General features: G+C 34.2%; 1 protein-coding gene across 5 annotated transcripts in view; it reads left to right on the plus strand.

Moving 5' to 3' along the window:
* Window positions 1-23,489, plus strand: part of LOC142339467 (proton channel OTOP2-like) — a 60,600-nt gene that overhangs the window by 20,190 nt on the left and 16,921 nt on the right. For 4 of the 5 annotated variants that reach the window (XM_075389521.1, XM_075389513.1, XM_075389529.1 and 1 more), the window contains exons 2-8: window positions 4,455-4,989; window positions 9,275-9,328; window positions 11,232-11,511; window positions 14,800-14,982; window positions 15,573-15,684; window positions 19,593-19,839; window positions 20,231-20,392. In XM_075389521.1, coding sequence (XP_075245636.1) covers window positions 4,557-4,989; window positions 9,275-9,328; window positions 11,232-11,511; window positions 14,800-14,982; window positions 15,573-15,684; window positions 19,593-19,839; window positions 20,231-20,392 — 1,471 coding nt within the window. In that variant the 5' untranslated portion in view covers window positions 4,455-4,556. The remainder of the gene's footprint in view (window positions 1-4,454; window positions 4,990-9,274; window positions 9,329-11,231; window positions 11,512-14,799; window positions 14,983-15,572; window positions 15,685-19,592; window positions 19,840-20,230; window positions 20,393-23,489) is intronic. The other variant, XM_075389548.1, reaches the window with a different exon arrangement.

The following is a 23,489-nucleotide window of genomic DNA, read 5'->3' on the forward strand; positions in this document are numbered from 1 at the left end:
TTAAAAAAAAATCGTTTTTTTTTTTCGGATATCATCATTTCTCGGCAATACTCCTCAAACACTTTTGAAATGCAACCGGAATTGAAAAGTTTTTTGAAAAGCTTTCACTTTTCAGAATACTTGTTCAGATGATTTTCCAGAACTTGATTCAGTAAAGGAAAAGTACAAGGCTATTTTTGTGGAAACGCTCGAAATGAACCAGTTTTAGGAACAATTTTAGCATCTGATTGCTCTAAGTGGAGAGAATTTTTATTTTAATTATTTTCTTTTCTATTCTCGATAACTTCATATTCTGTTTAAATTATTGGTTTTGCTTTCTGTTTTTTGATACGTGCGTTTCAATGTTCATGGTATTTACCTGAACCATTAGATTAATTGTGTTTTCTTATTAATTTAAAAGTGATTAAACCCAAATAGTCGTTTGCTAATCTCGTCGTATTTTTTTAAAAATGCTCCTTGCATCAATTGCTCTGAAGGCTCACAATATTGATTAAAAGAAACTTTTTGTTCCGACCCCTCTTGAGGGGGGAGGAACTATATACTCAATTGGGTTTTTTTGTTCAGTCAATTTTGGCCGATCGATATATTCATCGTAGAGACTTGAGACTGGTATCATTAGAAAGCTTGTCCAGCGTAGAATATGGAATTAAAAAGATTTTTTTTGATTTTCGTTTTTGACAGGGAAATATCGAGGTTTAAACTTTCGAGAAAATAGAGTGAGTTCCGTTGATTTCATTCACCTTTTTTTTTGGAATTTTTGACTAAAATTTTGCCAATTTTGATAAAATTTTAAAAAATTTTTCGAGAAAATGTTGCTGATTTTACGTTTGAAGACAAAATATATAGACAGATATTTTCATTGAATTCTTTTTGTCACAAATTCCGGCTAAATATTTCACAAAATTCAGACTTTTTCATCAAAAACAGCACAAAATAAGTTTCTTTAGTCACTCTGATTAAATTTGCAGGAAGTGCACACCCAAACACCACTAACACAATCTTTGTAGACTGAAAAGGGGGCTAATTCAACTTCAACTCCCGTTGAGAGTGCTCTGTAAATAAAACTTTGCCGTTTTTTGCTAACTTTATTCGTTGATTATCAAAAACGCAGCATTTATTTTTCGATTTTTTAACTAACAAAATATCTATATCAATGACATTCCAAAAATTAATTATTCCTAATTGACAATCAGCATTAACAGGACTAGTTCTTTGCCAACCTTGGACCGTTACAATCCAAAAATAATTCGGATTGTCGTCAGTCGGTTTTTTATAAAAAAAAAGTTCGATCTTTTTTATATTAATTAAATAACAGAACATTTCAAATCAAAGCTACTAGTGATAGGTCCTATTGGCTTCCTAATTAGCTCAAAATTAATTTCTCTAGTTGATTGCTTGAAAGCTTACGGTCGTTTTGACTTTTAAAATAATTGATTTTTAAATAAAAAAAATGGCTTATTGAATTTTTTTTCCATTTTTCTCTTAATTTGGTCAACTTCTAGCTTAGTGTCAGCAATCACAGAGTGCTGCTTCCTTCTTTGAAGTCAAATTTAGTCTTTATTGCGGTTTTACGCCTTTAGTTATAGTGTTCTGGCTTCGATACTACTAGATTTCACAATTCTTTTTTTTAAGTTTTAGGTATTTGACTATTTTTCATGTTTTCTAGTTTTGTCAAATTATCACGTTATTGTCTGTTCATATATCACATTTTTCGCTTTCAGAATAACGCACAATTGATAATATTTAAATCCTGAACGATATAGATTGTGGTTCTTTACCGCTTCGACAGTACTTTCTCGAAGAATTTAATTGAATTTTTTAATTTTGTCTTTAGCTGTCGTTTTTACTTTGTCTTTTTAGTCGTATTTAATTTCCTGTACAATGACCCGGATTGTTTGATTTTTCCTGGAAGAGTAGATGAGCCGATGTTCTGATATTAGAAGATAGATAATGGCTTTCATGACTTTGAAAACAATTCTTTTCCAAAATGAAAAAAAACTTCGCAGTTTTGTTCATTTTTTGTCTGTTTGTTACCTGATCTCGTTAATTAAAGGCTAAAGATGACATTATTTTTGTCAAGGGAAGGTGTCAAAAGGGATTGGTGTCACAAAATCTAATGTTTGAATCTAATGTTGAATTCGTTATGACTTTACTGGCTTCGACACGGGTTTTTCACAAAAAAAGTCAATTAATTTCTGTCATATTTGACGTTCTTTTTGTAGACGTAAGACTTGTTCTGGATAATTGAAGGTCTTTAGGGCTTCCTTTGGAAGAAAGGGCGAACCTATTCAAATTTTTCATTGCGTAATTAATGGCTTTCATGTCTTTGGAAATAATTTTTTTTCGATAAAAACAAGTATTATATAATCTTGCTTTTTTCTTTTTGGTCTAATTGTTACCTAGTTTCATTAATGAGAGGTCACATGATAAATTTCAAGGGAAGATGTTAAAAGGGTTTGGTGTAACAAAATCTAATGTTTTAAAAGAATTCGTTATGACTTTACTGGCTTCCACAAGGGCTTTTCAAAAAAAGTAAATGAATTTTTGATTTTTGTCATATTTGACGTTCTTTTCGTACATGTAAGACATATTCTGGATAATTGCAGGTCTCAAGAGCTTATTTTGGAAGAATGGGCAAACCTATTCAAATTTTTCATTTTGTAATTAATGGCATTTATGTCTTTGCAAATAAATTTTTTTAAAAAAAAAATAAGTATTACAAAATTTTGCATTTTTTTCTTTTTTGTCTAATTGTTGCTTATTTTCAATAATGAGCGGCCTTATAACTCATTATCGGTGTTCTACGAAGGTATAATCGAACATATTTTGGGGGCTAAAGTGTGGCTTTTCGGCTCCCAAAGCAATTTCTGGCAAGTTTTAATTGATTTTTAGTTTGTTGTCTATTTGTTGTTCTTTTTGTAACTGCATAAAAAATTGAATACCAAGAGTTCTTAATTCCATTCTATAGAAGCATTGGTAATTGTAAACCTTTGGAATATTTTAGTTGATTCCTAATTGTTTTCAATATTTTGAAATTAATTGTTTTTTTTAAAAAATTCAGCGAGTTTTCTAACTTTAAAGTTTCTGTTCTTTTTTGTCTGATTGTTACCACGCTTTATTATGAACTGGTGAATAGCCAATGTTTTCGGGTAAGTTACAAGTTATTTTGTTTATTTTCAGTTTTATCTGACGCTATTTTGACTTTGTTATTAAGTTTTGTTTTTTAAAATGGACAAATTTTTCGATGTAACTAATGTTTGTTGTTGTTGTTGTTTGATTTTGCCGTTCGTCTTCGCTCGCTTTCTTAATATCAGCTTATCCCATCAATCTAATGCATCGTTTTTTAGTACACTGAGGTATTTGCTTTGAAGGCTATCTTTTCTTTCATACACCAATTTTTTTTTTGAAAAATACTTGAATTTTTTGTGTTTTTCCATCTGTTCCTCATTTGGTGGACAATTGTGGATGAACGGGGTCGGAACCTTATGTGCGATCGCACATTATCGAGCCGCCTTGTATTAATATAAAATAGCTCCTTTTTTAGTCATATTATGTTTTGCAGGCAATCCAAATTTCATTTTCGAAAGCATTTGTTCTGCTTGATTTTGATTTCGTTTCCTTTAAAAAAGGGGATACGAATGATGTATTTTTCGTGGCAGTTGAATATTTATACTTTTTTGCCACTTTTTCAATCTTAAGCACTTTTTCAATCTTTGTTTTCCATTAAAAAAAAGTCACAAGGTTTTTTAATTCCGCGTGAGAATTTGACTTGCAGGGGTGTTTTTTTCCTCATTGGAGCAGAAATAGGATTGTAAATGCAATTTTTAACTTGATGTGCTGCTGTTCAACTTTGAACCTCTTGGCGTCTTTTTTCTAGATTTTTGTTATCGTTTTCAGTAATTTTATTTTTTCCATGAATAGCGTCTCCTCGCGCTTTCAGGAGATAGGTCAGTTAATTGCAGCTAGCAAAGGGCGTTTGAATCCTAAGGGAATTCAAAGCACCAGTTTTTTCAATTGAAAGAATATGAGGCACAATAACAAAATATAAGAATATAATTGCAAAAATGTATTACTCCTGAAGCTTCTTAAGTTGAACGTTTTGGAGCCAGTTTATTTTCAAGCCAATTGGTAATACAACAGTTCACATTGTGTAAAAATCAATTACAAACTGTCACTTTTCATATTTACAATCTTGTCAAACGTGTTTAAAGCGTGTCATGTTTTGTTTGTAAAAATTGCTTACCAATTTTTACACTTCATTGGTTCGTTAAAAAAGACCTCTAATGAATAGAAAGCATCTAAAGTCACGCCAAATTGTTATCTGAATGTGTGTTTATCTGTGTAACGTCTTTATATATTTAAAGCTCTAGAAGCATCTGTGTTCCCTATTTTTGTGTGGGATAATCACCAATAAAGTAATTATTTTGGGGGCAATTCAATGTCTTTTATTTCAGCGTGGGCAAAAGTACATCAAAAACTGTTTCGCGTGGATGTGTAATGTTACAAACTGATTGAATTCACTCCAAAATTAGTTCAAAGCTGTAACGTCACCAGAAATGTCTTCCATATTTGGAAAAGATCGTCAGTTTATGTCGGACCTGGAATTAGAGGTCGCTTCCTTCGTCGATCTACCCCTTCGACCAGGTGATAACTCCCCGGAGAGCCATCGGCGATACGCTGGCGACTTGGAGCTGCCAAATCACTTACCAATTAACAGAATTACCGATAAGCCTAGAAGTCCGAACCCTGCAGCGATGCATTCGCACATGCAATCTGCGCCTATAGACCCTTTTCAAGAGAGTCTGAAGCAGTTGATTGACATTACACCCCAACATTCGCGCCCAGGAAGTTATGTAGCAAAACCAATGCCAAATACTAATGGACCAATACCCTACACAACACCCCAAGTTCCAATTCCCGCAGTTCAACCAGTACAATTTGACGATACGGATGGTGGTCAACTGTTTGACAACTTGGAAGACGCTCTAGGTGAGTTCTCGTTTTGAGAAACTTTCAACTTTTAGCTCTATATCGTCTGCTCAGCATAAACAATGTATTTAGTTTAAAGTGCAGCTTCTTTAGTAGCCCTTGCTGCATGAAGTCTTCGTGTGCGCTCTGCAATCTGACGCACGGGGATAGTTGTTTTATCGGCAGTTTGGGACAAAAATGTCTTAAATTTTCAAAGTTCTGGCTGTAAATTGAACTAAATTTTGATATTTATACGCACAAGGTTTAATCAAATTCGTTTTATAATGGTTTTGATCTGTTTTTGCTTAAAATTATTGTCAAATGACGATGAGTTTGTACGTGAATGTTGCTCTTTTGGGGGCAATTAAGGTTTTGACTAAACCGCGAAAACAACGTTTCTGTGATATTTGTAGTAGGGACCTCCTCTTTAGTTTTGCTGAAAAGCTATTAACGACAGAATATTGACCCTCGCACTCCAATCCTTTTTCTATTAAGGTGAGCTGATTATGAAAAAGATTTGTATAATATACACTGGTACAGCTCTAAAGGCTTTCTGCCGAGGAGAAAATATATTAAGTAAGCCTTCGTGAGCTAGTAATTCTGTTTTCTCCATTTGTTCCTTGTTTGTGCTGATCAGAAAACAAAATTTTTCGTTGAACTCTGAAGAAGAAAGAGTAAACTTATTCGCTCAAGAAGAAGCTATTTGGGTTCAAGGATAAATAAGCTGACCAAAAAAGCATTATAGATGCAATTGTATGCTTGAACTGTTTTACAATCGAGCTTTTTTTAATAAAAAGAACAAGATGGCTCGTGCGAACAGCATGTTCGAACATAACTCTCAAAGTTGCAAAACAACCGTTAATTTTTGTTAGTGAAACCGTTTGGATTATGCGAAAGCACCTTATATGTATTTGAGAAAATTACTTTCTCAAATACTGTTTCAACCAAAAAGATCTGATATTTTTTTGGCAAAAAAACTGAAAAATCCTTAGCATATTCTAGAAAGATAAGTGTAGTACAATTTGAAAGACACAGACATAGACAATCCATACAAACACACGCACCAAGAACATTACAAAGAAAGAAATCACGCAAATACAAACCAAGGACCAAAACATTTTGCATTTTAAAAAAAATTTATTTTCGGCAACTGACTTCTACCCGCCACGTTGCTAGGTTGTGTTCGTTTTTCTAAATAATTAGATGTGGATTGGTGGAGGAAATTGTGTCGTTAATTGTAATTTTGGCACTAAACTTTGCAATGAAACTTTTTGAAGTTTCGGTTTTGATGTCCCATGAGCATAATGTAACCGTTGAGATTTGAAAAACTGAATTTATTTTTCTACACACATACATACACCCCCACAAGCGCGCCTACAGATACAAACACCAACAATTGAAACCCCGACACATGCAAATCTTACAAACACACACAGAATCATACGCACAGAAACACACCAACACGCACTTACACACACAACACATCACACGCGCAAAGAGAATCATGTAAATACAAACCCCAACACCAAAAAAATTAAAATTTTTTGTTTTTGGCAATTGACTTTTGCTCAAGGGTCGTCATGTTCAGTTGGGTCTTTTTCGTTTTTCTAAATAACCAGGTGTGGACTAGTTGAGGCTATTGAATCGATAACTGTAATTTTGGCACTATAGTATTAAATATATCGAAGCTTTTCGAAAAACTCTTGTCATTTTTTGTCACGTCAACATGATGAAAATAATGGAATTCAAAAATCTCGCAAATGTGTTACCAGCGAGATTTGAAATAATGAATTTGGTTTTGCAAAACTTTGAAGCCTCAATTCGTAATAAGGAATATGTAATTTTTCTTCTTTTAAATGATTTCGACGGTTTTGGCACTCAGCCTCTTTTTCGGTCTAATATTAGAAGGAACTAACTCTCTCAGATTAACTCTTTCTCTCACACAAACATACCACACATATTACACACACTACACACACGCCTTCAAGTGCATACACCCGCACAAGCACACAAACAAATACAAACACGCAATTAAGACTTCGACAGAAAAAATCTTTTATAAATTTTCTTTTTGGCAATTGATCTTTGTCATGGGTTTGCATTGTTCATTTATGTCTTGTTTATTTCATCGAGAAAACTAAATGTAGACTTCCTGCAGGCAGAGAACACATTTTCAGTTTTGAACATATTTAAACCCGCAATTTGAAGCAAATGTAAAGTAATTTTTATGATTTTTGACGTTTTTTTGAACTCTGCGTCTATTTGTGTCTAACATGTAAAGAAACATTCAAGTCTCTAATGGCTTTTTTAAGTATTGAAGAAATTTATTTATCTGTAAATTTCACGTTTTGGCCTTTTCAAATTTCTGAGTATTTTTAAGGAAGTAGTATTTTTGAAAAACATTTTGCTTGTTTCCAAAAAATATGACCGTTTGGTATTCAACCTGGCGTGCTGTAAATTTTATTCAAATTAAAAAGATCTGGAGACATCCATCTTTGCTTTTCAATAATGAATTTGTTTTATTTGTTTTTCTTCCAATGAAACCGGTTTTTTACGTCTCTGTGGTTTTGAAAAATCTGCAATGATTTTACTTGTGCTGAAATAAGAAGAATTGTTTGCAAAAACAATTCTAAAAATTAGAACTGAATACATTTTTCTGCTGTCATTTTAACAATTTCAAAGTTAATGTTTGATATATTAGAGCTCTAAATTGACTGACGTCTTCTAATTCCCAAAAAATTTCGATACAGAAGAACATTTATTAATAAATAGCCTTTAATTGGCAGAAAACAGAGAGATTGAAAAAATTTAAATTATGTTAGAAGAAAAACGGGTTTTGTCTAACATTTAAAATCGTTACTTTTTAGTATTGTCTGAAAAAATAAAGCCAGCCTCGCATATACATTCTTCCATTATCGAGAAATGTTTGAACAATTAATTCAATTAGTTGTTTTGACTCAGCCAGGATTAAGCAAAATTCTTGACGCGTATTTGAATTACAGTTTATGAAACCTTTAATGACTCGGTAACCAACCAATTGTATTCCAACGGATTAGAACAAAAATTACCTTCTTGCAAAAAAAACCGTATCCAAGTAATGATTTTAGCTCTTGCTTACTTGCCAAGCTCCGAGTCAGTACTGGTAAAAGTTGGCTCCTCCTCTTGCAACAGATTCAAGTAGAGCCGTAAAATGGCTTCAGAAAAGCATGCGATGCTAAACTGTGAGCAGATGAAATTGATTGTGCGAACGTAGCAAAACCATGCTGAGGAATGAGTAGTGGAGGGCTGCAACATTTTCCAAAAGTTGGCGGACAAATTGTTTCCAAAAACTTAGGAGCAATTGAACAAAATAAAATATCCTCACAATGGATTTTGTCATTTAGTCACTGGTAATGAACACCTTAATAGCTATCTTAACAGTCGCGCGTTAGCTTTCCCCCTGAAAATGAAAAAAAAAATGATTTTAAGCGCCAATTAATGGATGTATTTGTGTCAGGAGAAAACATGTTTTATTGGTACGGGGAGATAGTTGAAAACGTTTTCTCTAAGTTTTTCGGTTTGACGTGAGATGTTTTTAGATTCCTTTGTTTATACGTAAATTTTTAATTGTGAGAATGTGTCCATCGAATAATTGAGGTGATAAATGATGCAGTTCGCGTTACTATTTAAACGGGAACAATGAAATCCGAGTCAATGGCTTAAAAAGACTTATAATTGCATCGTAGCAAATTGAACTTGGAATTGTAAAAAGCCGTTTGAATCAAAGCTGTTTTGAGTGCTACTATGTATACATTTGAGCGCAGTAATTTTAAATTATGTTCTGAACAGGAATTCCTATATTAGATAGTTTGAGTAGAGACTACGTTTTTTTTCTTAACTTACTATTAATGTTTACTATCAATGGAGATAAATGAGAAAAGTTAATTGATACATATGAAACTTTGTTGTTCTGGAGCCTGATAGGCCAAAATTTGATAGGAAAGTTTGATTATTACAATCAAAAAGTAAATATCAGAGACTATTTGATGTTTCGTGGTGTGCTTGGAAAAATCAAGTGATGGAATTCGGTTCACATCTGACTGACATTTGCCCATTTTTCATGCATTTTCCATTTTTCATGCAAATAAGTGACAAGCTAACATGACATCGCATTGAATACGTAACTATCTGTTGTTAAAACTTAATTAGATGCGCTATTGAATGTTAGACGTATCTAATAAGTACTTCATGAAGCTTTGGCAGACTGAACAAATGAACTGTGCATGAATAAACAAACAAGGCGAGACTTGAGTGTGAACTATTTCAGCCTCCCCGGGTGATGACTATTTTTCACAACCCCACCGCAGTCAATCAACAACAGGTATATAATATTACAATGCTTAGGCGCCAGATCTGTTTCCTTTACCCTGCAGTAATTTCCCCATTGAAACGGGCAATAAAGAAGGGAGTAGTTGCGGCGCTCTCATTGTGTTTCCACATTATCAATTCGAACATCCGCACTTTTTGTTTAGCTGGTTGTCTTATTTAGGTTATGCTAAGCTTATAATGAACTTAAGTGGAAACATCAACACCACAACAAGAACTTGAGATCTAAGCTTTTTTGAGGAATGCTTTTTCGTCTCAGCCAGGTAACGGGATACGATAATAAGATATAAAAAGAAGCCGAAATTGATGATGAAGCTCGTTAGGAGAAGTTCGTTAGAAGAAATTAGCTTGTCATCGGAATTTCAAATGGCTTGAGTACCAAATAGTCTTGTGAGTTAAAAAAAAAGTCAACCAGCCTAGGTACTCAGAATATGTTTAATATGTTTTGAATTGCGGGGACAAGGAACTAGATCTGTGTGGAAAAGTTTTCATGAGAGAGGAGCGGTTAAGGTCATGACTGCTGCATCACAATCAGTACCAGTGTAATGCCATGGGTACTATTTATTTTAACCTACTTGTAACAGTTACATGCACTATAGGGAACTGAACCGATGATAACTGAAAAATCAATAAAATTTCAGGGAACTTATCGAATCACTCTGTAATGTCGAAAAATTAAGCTAACACAAGAAAATTTTAGAAAATTGATTTGTTAATCATGCAGATCGTGAAATTGAGCGTTAATTTGTTATAAATCGCTTTTGGGCGCTATTAGTTTATGATATTTGCTGGAAATCGTTCCAGATAAGATCGGGTTTTCCGGACAGATCGCGTCTTAAAAGTTTCCTCTTTGGGTAAATTTGGTTCAGTTCCTCAAGCGAGTAAGACTTTGTCATGTCATTGACTACAAACAATATTTCTTTCTCTCCCTTCATCTTATGTGCACCTATGTTATGTTGTGTTATCGGATATGCGATGAGACATGTGAATGTATTATGTCTTCTGCCTGTATGTCTCGTCTCTTCTTGGTTTTTTTTTATTGTACCATGCTCTATCTTCAATTGCTTTTCTACTAAATGTGGTCCGCGTAGATTTAGCACACACACGAACACATACAAAGGCTACTATTCATTTTGTTCACGCTCTCAAACGAGCAGAATGAGACAGAATTGATAGTCAAGAAAGCACTAATTCTGAAAGAGGTAATGATTTCAAGGCAACGCTGAAATAAAGAACAGGTACAGTTTATTTCTGTGCATGCGCATAGATAGTTCCGACCAGTTTTTGTTAAGCTTTCAGTTCAACCAACTTTTCCTTATTTGTAACTCTTGCAAGACCAAGTAAATTTGACTCCCTTTTTCCGTACCCTTTGGACAGCTTTCGCCAGCTTAAGTAATTTTCTCAAGGACAGCTTAAATCCAAGTGATCCTCTTTCATTCAAAAAATCTGGAAACATTTGATCATTTGAGCTGTTTCATAGTGGCATTTTTGAACCAGAGTAAAATTAGCGCTTTTAGATTGCACTTTTAAAATTGGCGCATATTCGAACTTTTTGAGCTAGATCCTTTTGCTGAATGTAATCAGATTGTTTTTAATTTTGTATTAATTTAAGCACTGATTTTAATTGGTCGGGATTGTTTTCAGATGTCTTGAGTTGCCACAATTTTTAGAAATAACCCTAATACCTGCAACAAAAATACAAGCAATGATTTAAAAGTTAAAAAAATCTGTTGACAGTATATAGTACACATGGTACTAGAAGCCTTGTTACAGCTCTCGGGACAAGCTGATAGCAAACCAGATTTATCCTTCTGGCGTGGACTCGCGTTCTAAATTTAATCTCATTTAAAACACAAAATCGGCTCATTCTTCCATTATTTCATCTTACTTTTAACCAGGACCAATCCGAGAGCCAGCCAAACTTCCGGAACCCATCAGACCCGACTTTCCTCCTTTGAATCCAGTAATCCATCAGAAACACTCGACCTCCGTCAAGTCCCTCAAGACCATCGGTAGAGAACTGGAGTCCGCCAGCAACTTCGCCAATGCCCCCTTCGCTGGACCTGGATTTGGGGGCGGGGTAGGGTTTGGGAACTTCCACTCGGAGACACTGCCAATGAAACACTCGAATCAGAACTACCAGCCGAAGCTATTTGCACCCACTGCCCAGCAACAAAAGTTAGTGCTTACGAGAATTTTATTAAAGTATCTCATCTGACCTTCAATTGAAGCAAACATTTTTCACATAGCGTACTGCCCGAGAATTCACGCCATTTTGCATAGTTTTAAATGACCCTCAAAATAGTTTTATAGTCGTCATTCCGATTCAGGCATGTTGTTGTTTTTTAAACCATAGTATGACTTACACAAACCTATGCATTCCGTACTGTTGCTTTAGTGAACAGCAATTTAAAGAAAACATTATCGTTAAAATTTACTTTGCTTCTTCTTTGCTTTGCTTTGCTCAATCTACTTTGCTTTTCTCAATAGGCCACGCCTACACACACTCAATTAACAAATTCTTTGTGATACGTTTCAGATCAATATTTCGGTATGTCTTTGTGCAGTTAAATATAACCAATGAGTTTTCCCTTATACTTAAATGACTGTTTCCTCCCAGGTTTAGGGGACATTCAGTTACCTACCGTGATCAAAATGCTGAGTAATATTTCGAAATTCAACAATATTTCGTTTCAAAGCCGATAGTGGTACTTATTGTATCTGAGTTTTTCTTGCTAGTTTTCATGAATTGAAAGACTGTGGTTTTAACGATAGTTGATAAGAAATTGCCGGATCCCTGATCCGCACTAGCGAACAAACTTTTCCACATTATTACGTGCCCTTTTGGCTGGTCTGTAAGATTTGTTCAAATTTGCTTTGGATGTGACATTTCGAATGGCTGTGACGGGCTGTTTAAAGTGCAAAATCTTCATGTGAGTCCACTTAAGTTTTCCCTTCTGACACTTCTAATTTTTGGGCCTTCTGGTACCGCATGATGTACCGTTTTAAAGATGTTATCTTGGCTTGAAATCCTACTGAAAACAAAGATTTTTTTCAAATGACTCAAGAGACGAAAAAAATGGCGTGGTATTTTCGACAAATTGCGACTTTGACAGCTAGTTAATCACTTTACGCTTTTTAAAAGATGCATCAGAGATTCAAGCCTTTATTTGTTTTTGTTACAGCATTGGAAAACATATCTATAAACTGCTGGACTGAAAAATTCGAAGTGAAAAAACAGCTGATAGAAAGAATTGTTTCCATTTTTAAGCGTTCGGAAGTTCTAGCAGCCGTTTAGCAATTCAGAAACTAGAAAATTGGCTTTTAAAATTTTGCAATTACGAAAAGGCTGTATTATATAGTTTTCCACAAAGTCATTTTTCAAACATTTTATAATATTTCAGACCGTTTTCTGGCGTTGCCACAACGTTACACCTTGCATTCCATACAATAGAATAAAAAAAATCATGATTTCGATTGGGATGCCTCGATTTTCTTATAGGATGCCTCGAGACTTAATTTCTGACGCCTTGATTTTTTGAGGAAATTGTTGTTTTCTGTGCAAAATATTCTCATTAGATTAGTATCATATAAGAGTAGCTCTGGTAGTGAGAACAAAATTCAGTAAATTGCAGTAAAAATTTTGGCCCTAAAATTAAGTTCTTCCTGTTCACTTTGCACTATTTTTTCAGCTGGTTTTCTGAAGCTGTAGCTGAATTGCCTCTTTGTTCAGCTGATGTGTTGTTTGTTTCAGTGCCTTGCTGTAGTGTTCAATATTTGTTTATAGTTTCATCTAGGAAAATTTGTGATACAGATTGGATCAGCTATAGTCAAGTAAAGTAGAGTTCTTGTCACTGACAGCTTGGTGCAAATGTTTTTTTTTTAAAATTAAAAAAAAGTTAAATATTGATACATTATTCAAATTCTGCCCGCAGCTGAACTACAACCCATTCGATAACACATAAAATTTTGAGCTCCCAAATTGTTGGGCGAGACATCAGAACTCATTAGTGTTGATTACCCCGGGTGATATATCATTGTTGATTATCCCATTGGGTGATATATTTTTCAAGGAAAACTCCTTTTATTGGGTGAGAAAAGAATTCAAAGGCTTTCTCGCGTTTCATATCTTCGATCTCCTGTAGTCAGCATCCATGTATGTTAAGAAATGTATGTTAAATTGTTTATCTTTTTCTGTTTGTGTTTTTGTTTGTGGTTTTAACGATGGTTGATAACAGTTTGCCGGATCTCTGAACCTCACTGGCAACCAATTTTTTCCCCACATAATTATGTACCTTTTTGGCTAGTCAAGTAAAGTAGAATTTTTGTCACTGTTAGATTGGTGCAAATGTTTTTTGAAAAATTTTTTAATGTTTTTCCACAGCTGAACTACAGCCCATTCGATAAGAGATAAAATTTTGAGCTCCCCGCTTGTTGTGCGAGACATCAAGACTCATTATTGTTTATTGTCCCCGGGTGATATTTTATTGTTGATTATCCCATTGGGTGATATTTTTCAAGTAAAACTCCCCTTTTATTGGCGAGATAAGGATTCATAGCTTGCCCGCCTTTCATTTCTCAGATCTCTGGCAGTCAGTATGCATGTATGTTAAGAAATGTATGTAAATTGTTTATTTTTTGCTGCGTTTTCTGTGTCTGTTCAAAATACTTCGACGAATATGGTTTTTTTGAACTGTTTAAACAATCAAGGCACGGCAGTTTTTCTTTAAAGTTGGGAAACTAGCATTTTAGTGCTGATTGCGATTTTTTGCTTGTTGCATGAAACTGCTAAAAAAGTCCGAGGTTGAGAGTAGGTATTCAACTAAGTATTTTGTCAACTTTTTGAGAAGAAACTTCACTTCTATCGAATTTAGTTTTGTTTTGAGCAAAACTAGGTAAATTACAGTTTCGAAATTTTTCCTTACTCAAGTTAGGGTTGAGCGTATTAAGTTGTGATCTAAATTGAGTTTTCTGGAAAGTGCGCACGAAGTTTTTCTGAAGATGGTACTAGGAGCACAAAATACTATTATTAGATGCCAGGGAGACATACAAATGTCACAGTGAAATAACGGAAAACCGTCATTTTTTCTATATTGTCTTATTCCAGCTCACAGAAACATCTTTGACGTGTGAATCGCACACTTTACCCCCGTTACCCCTCACCGGATAGCTGGCCAAAATGTCAGTTTTTCAGTGCCGTAGTTTCTATTTATCCAATGATACATTGCGCCGTGTGGGCTTCCAATCGCTTTCGATCAATTGTGGTCATTCAAATTATAACAAAATTCTCAAATCGTTTTCTGAAAAGAGCTTCAAAAATTTCTGCTGTCCGTCAAAATTCATTTTGGTGGCTATGCTATGTAAGTTTCTGGTATCGACTTTTTCCTGGAGTTTAGCGAGAACCAGAACTACTTGCTTTCAATTAAACTGTGAGTGAAATTAATTGTGATGCTTCCTTCCTTTAAGCTCGATGGCGGAGATCCAAGAGACAGTGCCTCTGAAGTCTTTCCGGTCTCAGAGGGGAGGGGGCTTGGATGACCCTATAGACGAGGACGATGAGGATGACAGACACACACATATCTCGATGGCCACCTCTGTTGTCAGCACCATCCCACTCTCCACAGACCCATCTGCCACCAAGACAATCAGGTTATAAAATAAACTATCAGCGAATTATTAACTGCTTTACTGTTGGGCAGGAGGGTAGGGATCTATAGGGGACAATGATCAATCCTGATTAGTTATAATTTTCATTTGTTAAACCTGTAAAAGTCTTAAAATGTAGTTCTATCATCATACTCAGCTCGAGGGTATATGCACGAATCAATCCAATATGCAAACTTAGAGAAACATTTTGGGCGCTCAAATTGGGCGGTCTTGGTTTTTAAAAGTGATCCAACTAATATTGAAAAGAAGGTAAAGCCGATACTTAACTAACGAGGTTCTTGGAGATCAAAGTCTAAAAACAAGTATACTAAAGCTGGTTCTAAAAACTACATTCATATGCTGCGAACTGGCGATAGAGAAAGTGACCATTAATATTCATTGTGGCTATTTTTGTTCAAACGTAACTAATTTTATGCGGACATAATGTCCCTGAAGACCTGATTGTAGTGTCATTTCTATATTTTGACGTGCGCTGGATAAGCGCCTTACTTCGACAATAATTCGTTTGATCTAAAATCTGGAAAAAATATAAATGAAGTATAATACCTCGGTCATAATGCGTTTGTTTTTAGTGCCCTGTACGCGATGCTGTCCATAATAGCCGGAGTGGTGATAGCCACCAGGGGCATCATGAGTGACGTCATTCTACACGAGGAGTACAACGATATGTTCGCCGGATACATGGTAAGCATTCTTGGAAAGAGAAAATTGAAAGGTTATCGAGTCATTATGTTGTTCTCTGTAAATTCTTGACCTGTGCAAATCCGTGCTGCAATTGAACATCTTTTTTGAGCAAATGAACTCCATGAGGAATTGAAACTCATTTTCGAATGTTGAAGAGTTTAGGATTAACACAAATAGCGAACAAATTTAAATGTTAATTTATGTAAACCTTGTTACTTTTGGCTCAGAAATCAAAATGTAGCAAAATTTTATGACGAATTTAATGTCAAATGCAGTTGGCAGATGATTGAAGTTATATCAAGATGTTTCTGAGCAAATATATACCAGAGAATGAGAATAGTTTTATCGGCTGTGCCGAAAATACTTGTGTAAATTTAGTATTGTATATTTGTATATTGCTGCCCATTTTTTTGATATTAATGTGTAAAGCTACTACCATGGTGTTGATTTTTAAGATCTTATCACTGAACACAAACCATTGAAAAGGTATAAGATAATAAAATAAGGCTCGAACTAAAGAAACAAAGGACGCCATGAAATTAAACAATTCCATTCAATAATTAGATAGAAGGATCAATAGAGCCAGCTATATCTGTTCACGCCAGTCATTCGACAAATTTTTATCAGGAAATGTCACATAAATTTGTTATAAATGTGTCGTATCAGTTTATGCGTCACCCGTCAAAGACTTTTTAAAACATCATCCCGGATGTTTTCTTACTCGATAAAAATTACTGGCCAAGTATTTCACTATCAGATTCCGTAATGAAGTTATGTTGGAAGAAATCAAAGTGTCCTAAAAATTAAACGAAGTATATAGCAATTGTATTGGACCTTTGGTCAGTTTTTAATGCAATTTTGATTTGAGAAAATCCATTAATCGAAAGAAAATTCGCATTAGAAATGACCACATGACTAATAGCGTAGACTTTTGACTTTTCGTCCTTAAAAACTTAATAAACATGCGTAAAGGTCAGTTTTGTCGGGGTTTGGACTGCCACCTCTCTGGAGTACTGGACAAGACAAACAAAAATTAAATCATATCAAACATTTTTTACCAGCAAAACTCGATGACTATGTTAAAAAGCACTAAACAAAATGAAAATGGATTCAGATAAATGGGTTGAATAGGAAAGTGAATTTTTACCTCATCTGTAGCCATTGAGACCTGTCATTATCTGTAATGTTTCAGACGACTACAAAAGAACGGCAAAAATGAAAAAAAACCATATAAAATTAACAAGTAGGCGGTGTCGCAACCGTTAAAACTTAAGGTATTTAAAGAAAAAATTTAATCTTTAATTGCACTTCTTTAACGCCAATTGCACTACCCCATTAGTGTGATAATGTGCCAAGGAATTAAAATAAGTCAGAAATGGAAAACTATCCGAATATCAGCTTTTTTGTATGATAATGCCTAGTACCAAAGCCAAGAACCCAGTAGTTGAAATTCAAAACAATTATAAAGATTGGGTTTTGGTTCACTAGAAAAAGTATGTAACCTGTCGTTATAGAGGCCAAGCTACAAAATTGACAAACAAGATAAAAACTGCCAGAGCTCAGAAATCCGAAGATTTTTTTAAAGAGAAAAAATTAAAAAATAATTAAACAACCACCATCTTTCAAATTAAAACAAAAACAGATTAGTTTACAACTGCTCAGGAAGCCAGTGGAGCTGATTATCGGGTGAGACGTTATCATGAGACAACAAAAAACAACAAATGCGAACAGAACTCAAAATTTCTTTAGCATTTTATGGAAATCAGTGTTGAAGCCATTCAAATTGCAAGACATTGAAAATCATTAAAAACTTTTAATTGACAAACAGGTTTGAACAGGTTTTGCGTATTTTTCGTGGTTGTCCTTTTATTTTAGTTGGTTCATCTTTTTAAAGGGTCTTTTTGAAAACGACAACAAAAAGAACCACAAATATTGACCGGTATTGGAAACCCACGAAATTCTTCTGAAAACATATCTATGCCATAAAGACGTCAGTCAAAACATGACCAACAGCAAAAATCTTTTTTGTAGCAACAGGTTGTTGATGAGCTCTGTCAAATAAGAGGCTTAGTTTCTTGTTGAAAACTATGAGAACAAATATTGGGAAGTACAAAAAAATTTCTTTTCAAGAAAAACAATTGAAAGTCATTAAAACCGTTGGCTATAATTTTGAATTAGTAAGTTGCATTAAAATTTTTAAAGAAGCAATTAAGGCCTTTGTTTTTGAAGAATATCCCGTACTGCAACAAAAAGAACGACAGTTAGAGGCGAAAATAAAGAAACTTCTATTAAATTTTAGGATAAAATGTTTTCGCAGCCGTTGGAATTACAAGCAATCCACTGCAATCTTGAAAGATGTCTTTTTCAGCATTTATTTAATGGCTATTGGAGCTATTCTTAAAGTGATAATTTGAAAAGGGAGCAAATAACAACTATAAGCAAGAGAGCGCAGGAAAAGTGCGCAAATATAAGCAAATTTGCAAAAATCACAAAATTTATGACAATTTGTGGTAAGAAAGCCAAGAAATCAATTGTAAAAAACGAGCTTTTTTGGCTTTAATCGAAAAAAATTTTTTTAGACCAATATTTTTAGAGCAAGATATTTTTAGAGCAAGCTACATTTTCAACAAATTTATGTAAATTCATAAAAGGCATTAGATAACAACTGGAAATATTGTAGAGAATCACATAAAGCTCCTAAACAAGCCATTTGGATTTTTGGTTAATATGATGAAATAATGAGACTGCAAAAAGAATGACAAATGAAGGCAAAACAAAAGAAATCAATTACAGTTTACGCAAACACAATGTCGAAGCCATAAAAACTATGAACGTTTCTCTGAGGACATATAATATCTTCATTTGGCCTTATTTTGTTGTAAATAGGATCTGTTTGGGCCTTGATTTGATACCATTCTTGGCAGAAATCAACAAAAATGCAAAAATGTTTTGAAAAAGGCAACTCACCAGTATCATCCGAAAAATTATTGGTTTTATGAATCCAAGATGAGTCCATAACTAGCCCTGGTTTTTCTGAGCGTCCAAAAACGATTAAATTATTTCATATGTTGGCAAAATAGATCATTTAGCAACTGAAATATTTCAGTAAACCAAAAATAAATGATGCATTTTGTTTATTTATTGAATTAATTTATCGAAGAACGGCAAATTTTTTATTCCAGATTACGCCTATGAAAAGGAAGGAAAAGGAAAGTACAACTAGCTTTTTGGAGTTTCTAAAGATTTTGACAGTAGATGTTAGCTCTGTACTTCCGAGATGTTTAAACAAAGTGGGACAAAAAGCGTATTTGGAGCCAATTTTGATTAAAATAATCGGAAATTCGAAAATTTTGGCAAAAATATCAACCAAGAGACTGGGATAAAACCAATCGGCGAGCCTTCTCTATCCTTATAAGTAAAACCAATACTATTTTTGTTGCTAAGTTAAGTAATTTTTAGCAAAATGAGGAAAGTTTGGTCAAAAAATACCTAAATTGTGAAAAAAAAACAACGGAATTCCGTCTACTGTTCACAAAAATTTAAACCTCGATAACTCTGTGGAATAAATGAAATAAAAAAAATATTTTTGTTTCGATATTCTACGCTGGACGGGCTTTCTAATGATGCCAGTCTCAAGTCTATACGATGAATATATCGATCGGCCAAAATTGACTGAACAAAAAACCATTTGAGTATATAGTTCCTCCCCCCACAAGTGGGTCGGAACAATTAAGCATTCCAATTGACATCAATTCTAAGTTCAATTATAGCAATAATACATGAAAAATATTATCTCAATCAAGGTTCAGCAAAACATAAATAAGATTAACGTCTGAAATAAGATTAACGACAAGAAACAAAAAGAAGCAGTTTGACTAAAAAGCAATGTTTAGATCATGTTGATTTAGTTTGCGATGGGTTCCCTGTCCTGTCTGTACCTGTGTGCCTCTGCTTCGTACTCCCGGAGACAGAGCAATGCACCTGTGGATCACCACAATGGAAGCATCTACATCTGTGTGGGACTGTTCGTCTTCTGCATAGGCAGTCTCACTCACAGTGGCATGGTGGTGGCTGAGACCTTCCAGTACCCACAGAAGGGGGCATGCATGGTCAACATCAGACTTATTCACTTGGGTCTCAGAGTCCTATTTCAAGGTGAGGTTTACACTTTGTTCTTAACCTTGAATTGACGGAGCTGTTGTATTTTACGATCATAGATAAAATTTTGCATAATTTCCCGCTTGCTTATGCCGATTGCTTAGATGTTAGATTATTTGCGTTTAAATTTTGACGGGAGAACGTTTGTTTTCCTCATAGGTTGTATGAGTATTAATTTTCTTGGTTTAATGAAGTTATAAGCTCCCAGTTATGGTTGCATTTAATTGCTGGCACTGAAATGCCGTTTTGGGTTGCGCTTTATTCTGTTATGCGGTAAAGTTCACTAGCTGATGATGATAGACTATTGTAAATCCCAGATAGTGAGAAGACACCACTCTGAGAGTTAAAAAATTGTTGGTGTTTATGTTGTGCTTGTTGTGTGTTTCAGTGGCGCAGCTGTTTGTGTTACTGCTCCATTCCAAAGTGTGTATCCAGGGCTGTGTGGGACTGGCCAGGTTCTTCATAGCACACGTGATAGCAACAGACTTCTTCCTATGGTTCATCCTGTCTGTCAAAGAGACCCAAGAGAGCATAGTGGCCAACATACCCAGTGAGTAAATTAACTATACCGTGTCCGATAAAGTTCAAATCAGCGAACGTTTCAATAATCACTCAACAGATTTCAAAAAAGGAAAAAGTTCAAATTTAAACCATGTACAAAAACAGATGGGCTTTAGCTTCAGGAAAAAGGCGTTATGCAAATGACCAAACGGATGCTCAATTGCATGCTGTGGAGTTTTTCGATCGTTCGTTTATTGGACAAATTGGATGATTTTGCGGGACAGACTATACCTACCGTAGCAAATATTTGCACCATTTTTAACGATTGGGGCAAGATTAACATCGTGTTATTGTACTCATTATATTAAACAAGGAGGCTCGTTAATGTGCGTTTGCTTTTGACTTAATTGTCAACCAAATGAAGAGATAACAAAAATAGCTGTTTGAGTTTAAAAATTTGTTACAAAACCTAACTACTAATTAAAATACATAATGCCATGCTTCGTTACAATACTCACGAGATCTGCCATCAAAAAGACTACGAGAAAAAAAAACAAACAACAAAATAAGCAAAAACTTCAAGGCAAAGCTCATTATCTAAAATTAAAAGCACCTAGTAACAACGTCAAAACGCAATCAGATAAAACCTTAATTACACAAACTTATTTTTTCCTAACTATAAAGCAGATAGAAATGTTCCTTAATGAGACTACGTAACAAGTCGACAAAGAGAAGAAATAATGAGGCCAAATTCAAAAATCAATCAATGGCTTTTAAACCAAAAAATTTCAAAAGTCTTAAAAACCACCAGCTTATTACGAACTCATTCCCGATAAATTTAGTAAAAAGTCATTATGAATTCACTGGGTTGTTGGTTAGACTAAGCCATGGGAAAGGACTAAAGAAACAGAAGAACTCAAAACATTAAAAACAAATTGCGAAAACACAAATTATTGAAGCCATTAAATGATTAGCTATTATCTCATTAATATGTAATTTTAATTCAGTTTTTATTTATACCACTTATGCTATAATTATGCTGAAAAAACAAATAAGTTCTTTTGGGCCGCATTCGAAATTCATTGGGATCTGTTATTACATGAATGTCCCAAAAGAAGAGAAAAAGGAACAAATATACCACTCACAATAGTTTTATGAAAACGCATATTGTCCTTCAAGCAAAACATCAATTACGGCATAATATCAGTAGACATGGTAATTTTTGGAAAACAAGGAATTGGATAAGACCTCTCCATGATGAGAATAAGTTACAAGTTGACAAAAAGAACAGCAAAAACTGAAAAGTTTTAAAAACTTTTAAAAACTGTATAATATCATAAACTTTATGACTATTCGCTAAAAACTGACTACCTCGGGTAATTTCTTTCGATCAATTTTTAATCAGAAGTTTATGAGACCAGTCAGCATTTTACAGCTACATAAAGAATAAAAAAATAACAGGCAAAAACCTCAAATTCAAAAAAAAATTGAGCGAGAACAGTGTCGAGCGAAAAGACATCAAAGATAAAATTTTAAGTGAAAATTTTTCTGATCTCAATTATTTCTTGAACAGCAATAATTTTCTTCTTTTTTAAAAATATGACTTCAAAAAATCAACAAATATGAACACATACATTAAAACCACAAATTTGAGAAAAACCGTAGTGTCAACGCCATTAAATTCAATAGATTTCAACCGAAGCCAATAAATATGCTCAATTAGGCCACGATGGGACAACAATGTTTTTTATTCATAAGTCATCAATAAGACGTTACAACAAGTTGCTGACTATGTAAATAACAACAAATACAGGCAAAATCCAATTATTCAATAGAAAAGCGCGAGAAGGAAGGAGTGTCGGGGCCATTTAAAACATAAGTTTTCTCTGAAAAAATTATCTATGATCCGTTGGAAGTCTTCTCTAAGCTATTGGGAGCTGTCAATATTAAGATAATGCGATGAGATTGCAAAATGAATCAAAATTACGAAGAAGTATCCAATACACAAAAATTATGAAATTTCTTGCATCGAAGTCAGAAAACCAATAGTTATATAATAAAACCGCTAACTAGATAAAAATTGAATAAATTAGAAAAAAGGTCCTAAAATTACCGAGACTAACCAACAGTTCACGAAAAAAAAAAGTTTTATGACTACAAAAACAACAATGAATAAAGGCAAAAACCAAAAATTCAGTTGAAAAGTGCGCGAAGAAAGTTTCGAAGCCATTTAAGCGATATGATTTTCTCTGAAAACTTTATCTATGATCGATTGAACGTTTTTTTAAGCCAATGGCAGCTATCAAAATTAAGATAGTTTGAGACGATATCAAAATGTATCAATAATGCCAAAATATACAAAAATTTTTGATTTTTTTTTGAAATCTTGTGGCATTGAGATCAAATGATAGTTAGAAGATAAAATTGCTAGCCAGATTAATTTTGTTTTGGTTGCCGTAGAAAGGAAAGGGGTCCGGTAATTACTGAGATTGACTTACAGCTCACGAAAATGAGTTTATGATTGGTTAATGTTGCAATAAAAATTTCGAAGTCTTAAATGCCCCTAGCTGTCCATTTAAAGCACTAGATAGGATCACTTAATGCTCAGAACGAAATCTATTGCAATTTTAGTCAAAGAATCTATGCCATAGGACTCCAAAAAAAATTGAAAAATCTAAAAAGAATTTAAATTTCAATTAAAGTTTCGAAAACTCAAAGTCCAAGCCAGAAAAAACGTGAGCCATTCCTTGAAAACAGTTTTTATGTTCCTTGGGCTTTATTTGAATGTAAAAGAGGTTTCTTATCAACGGAACGAGATATGAGAAGTAACTAGCCTCTCGGTGACTTATAAAAACAATAAAAATGAATTGTTTTCTAAAAAAGGAGATCTCAATTAGAATTCGATTTTTTATGGTAAACTTCTCTATTTGACCGAAACTAGTGTCTTTTTATCGCCTTTCGTCTATTATGAACACATTCTGTTTCAGCCAATTGTGCCCTGATCACTTTTGTCTGCTGCGCGAATTTGGCTCTGATCTCCGGATTTTTCATTTTCGTGAAATTTACCCTTGGTGCCTTTTTTCCTGGCTTGGAACTTTGGTCTTCTCAACCTGACTCGCATGGTTTTCTGTCTATGGTCCGAGAAA

Source organism: Convolutriloba macropyga, chromosome 1, assembly GCF_964194025.1.
Source record: "Convolutriloba macropyga chromosome 1, txConMacr16.3, whole genome shotgun sequence".
Taxonomy (NCBI): Eukaryota; Metazoa; Xenacoelomorpha; order Acoela; family Convolutidae; genus Convolutriloba; species Convolutriloba macropyga.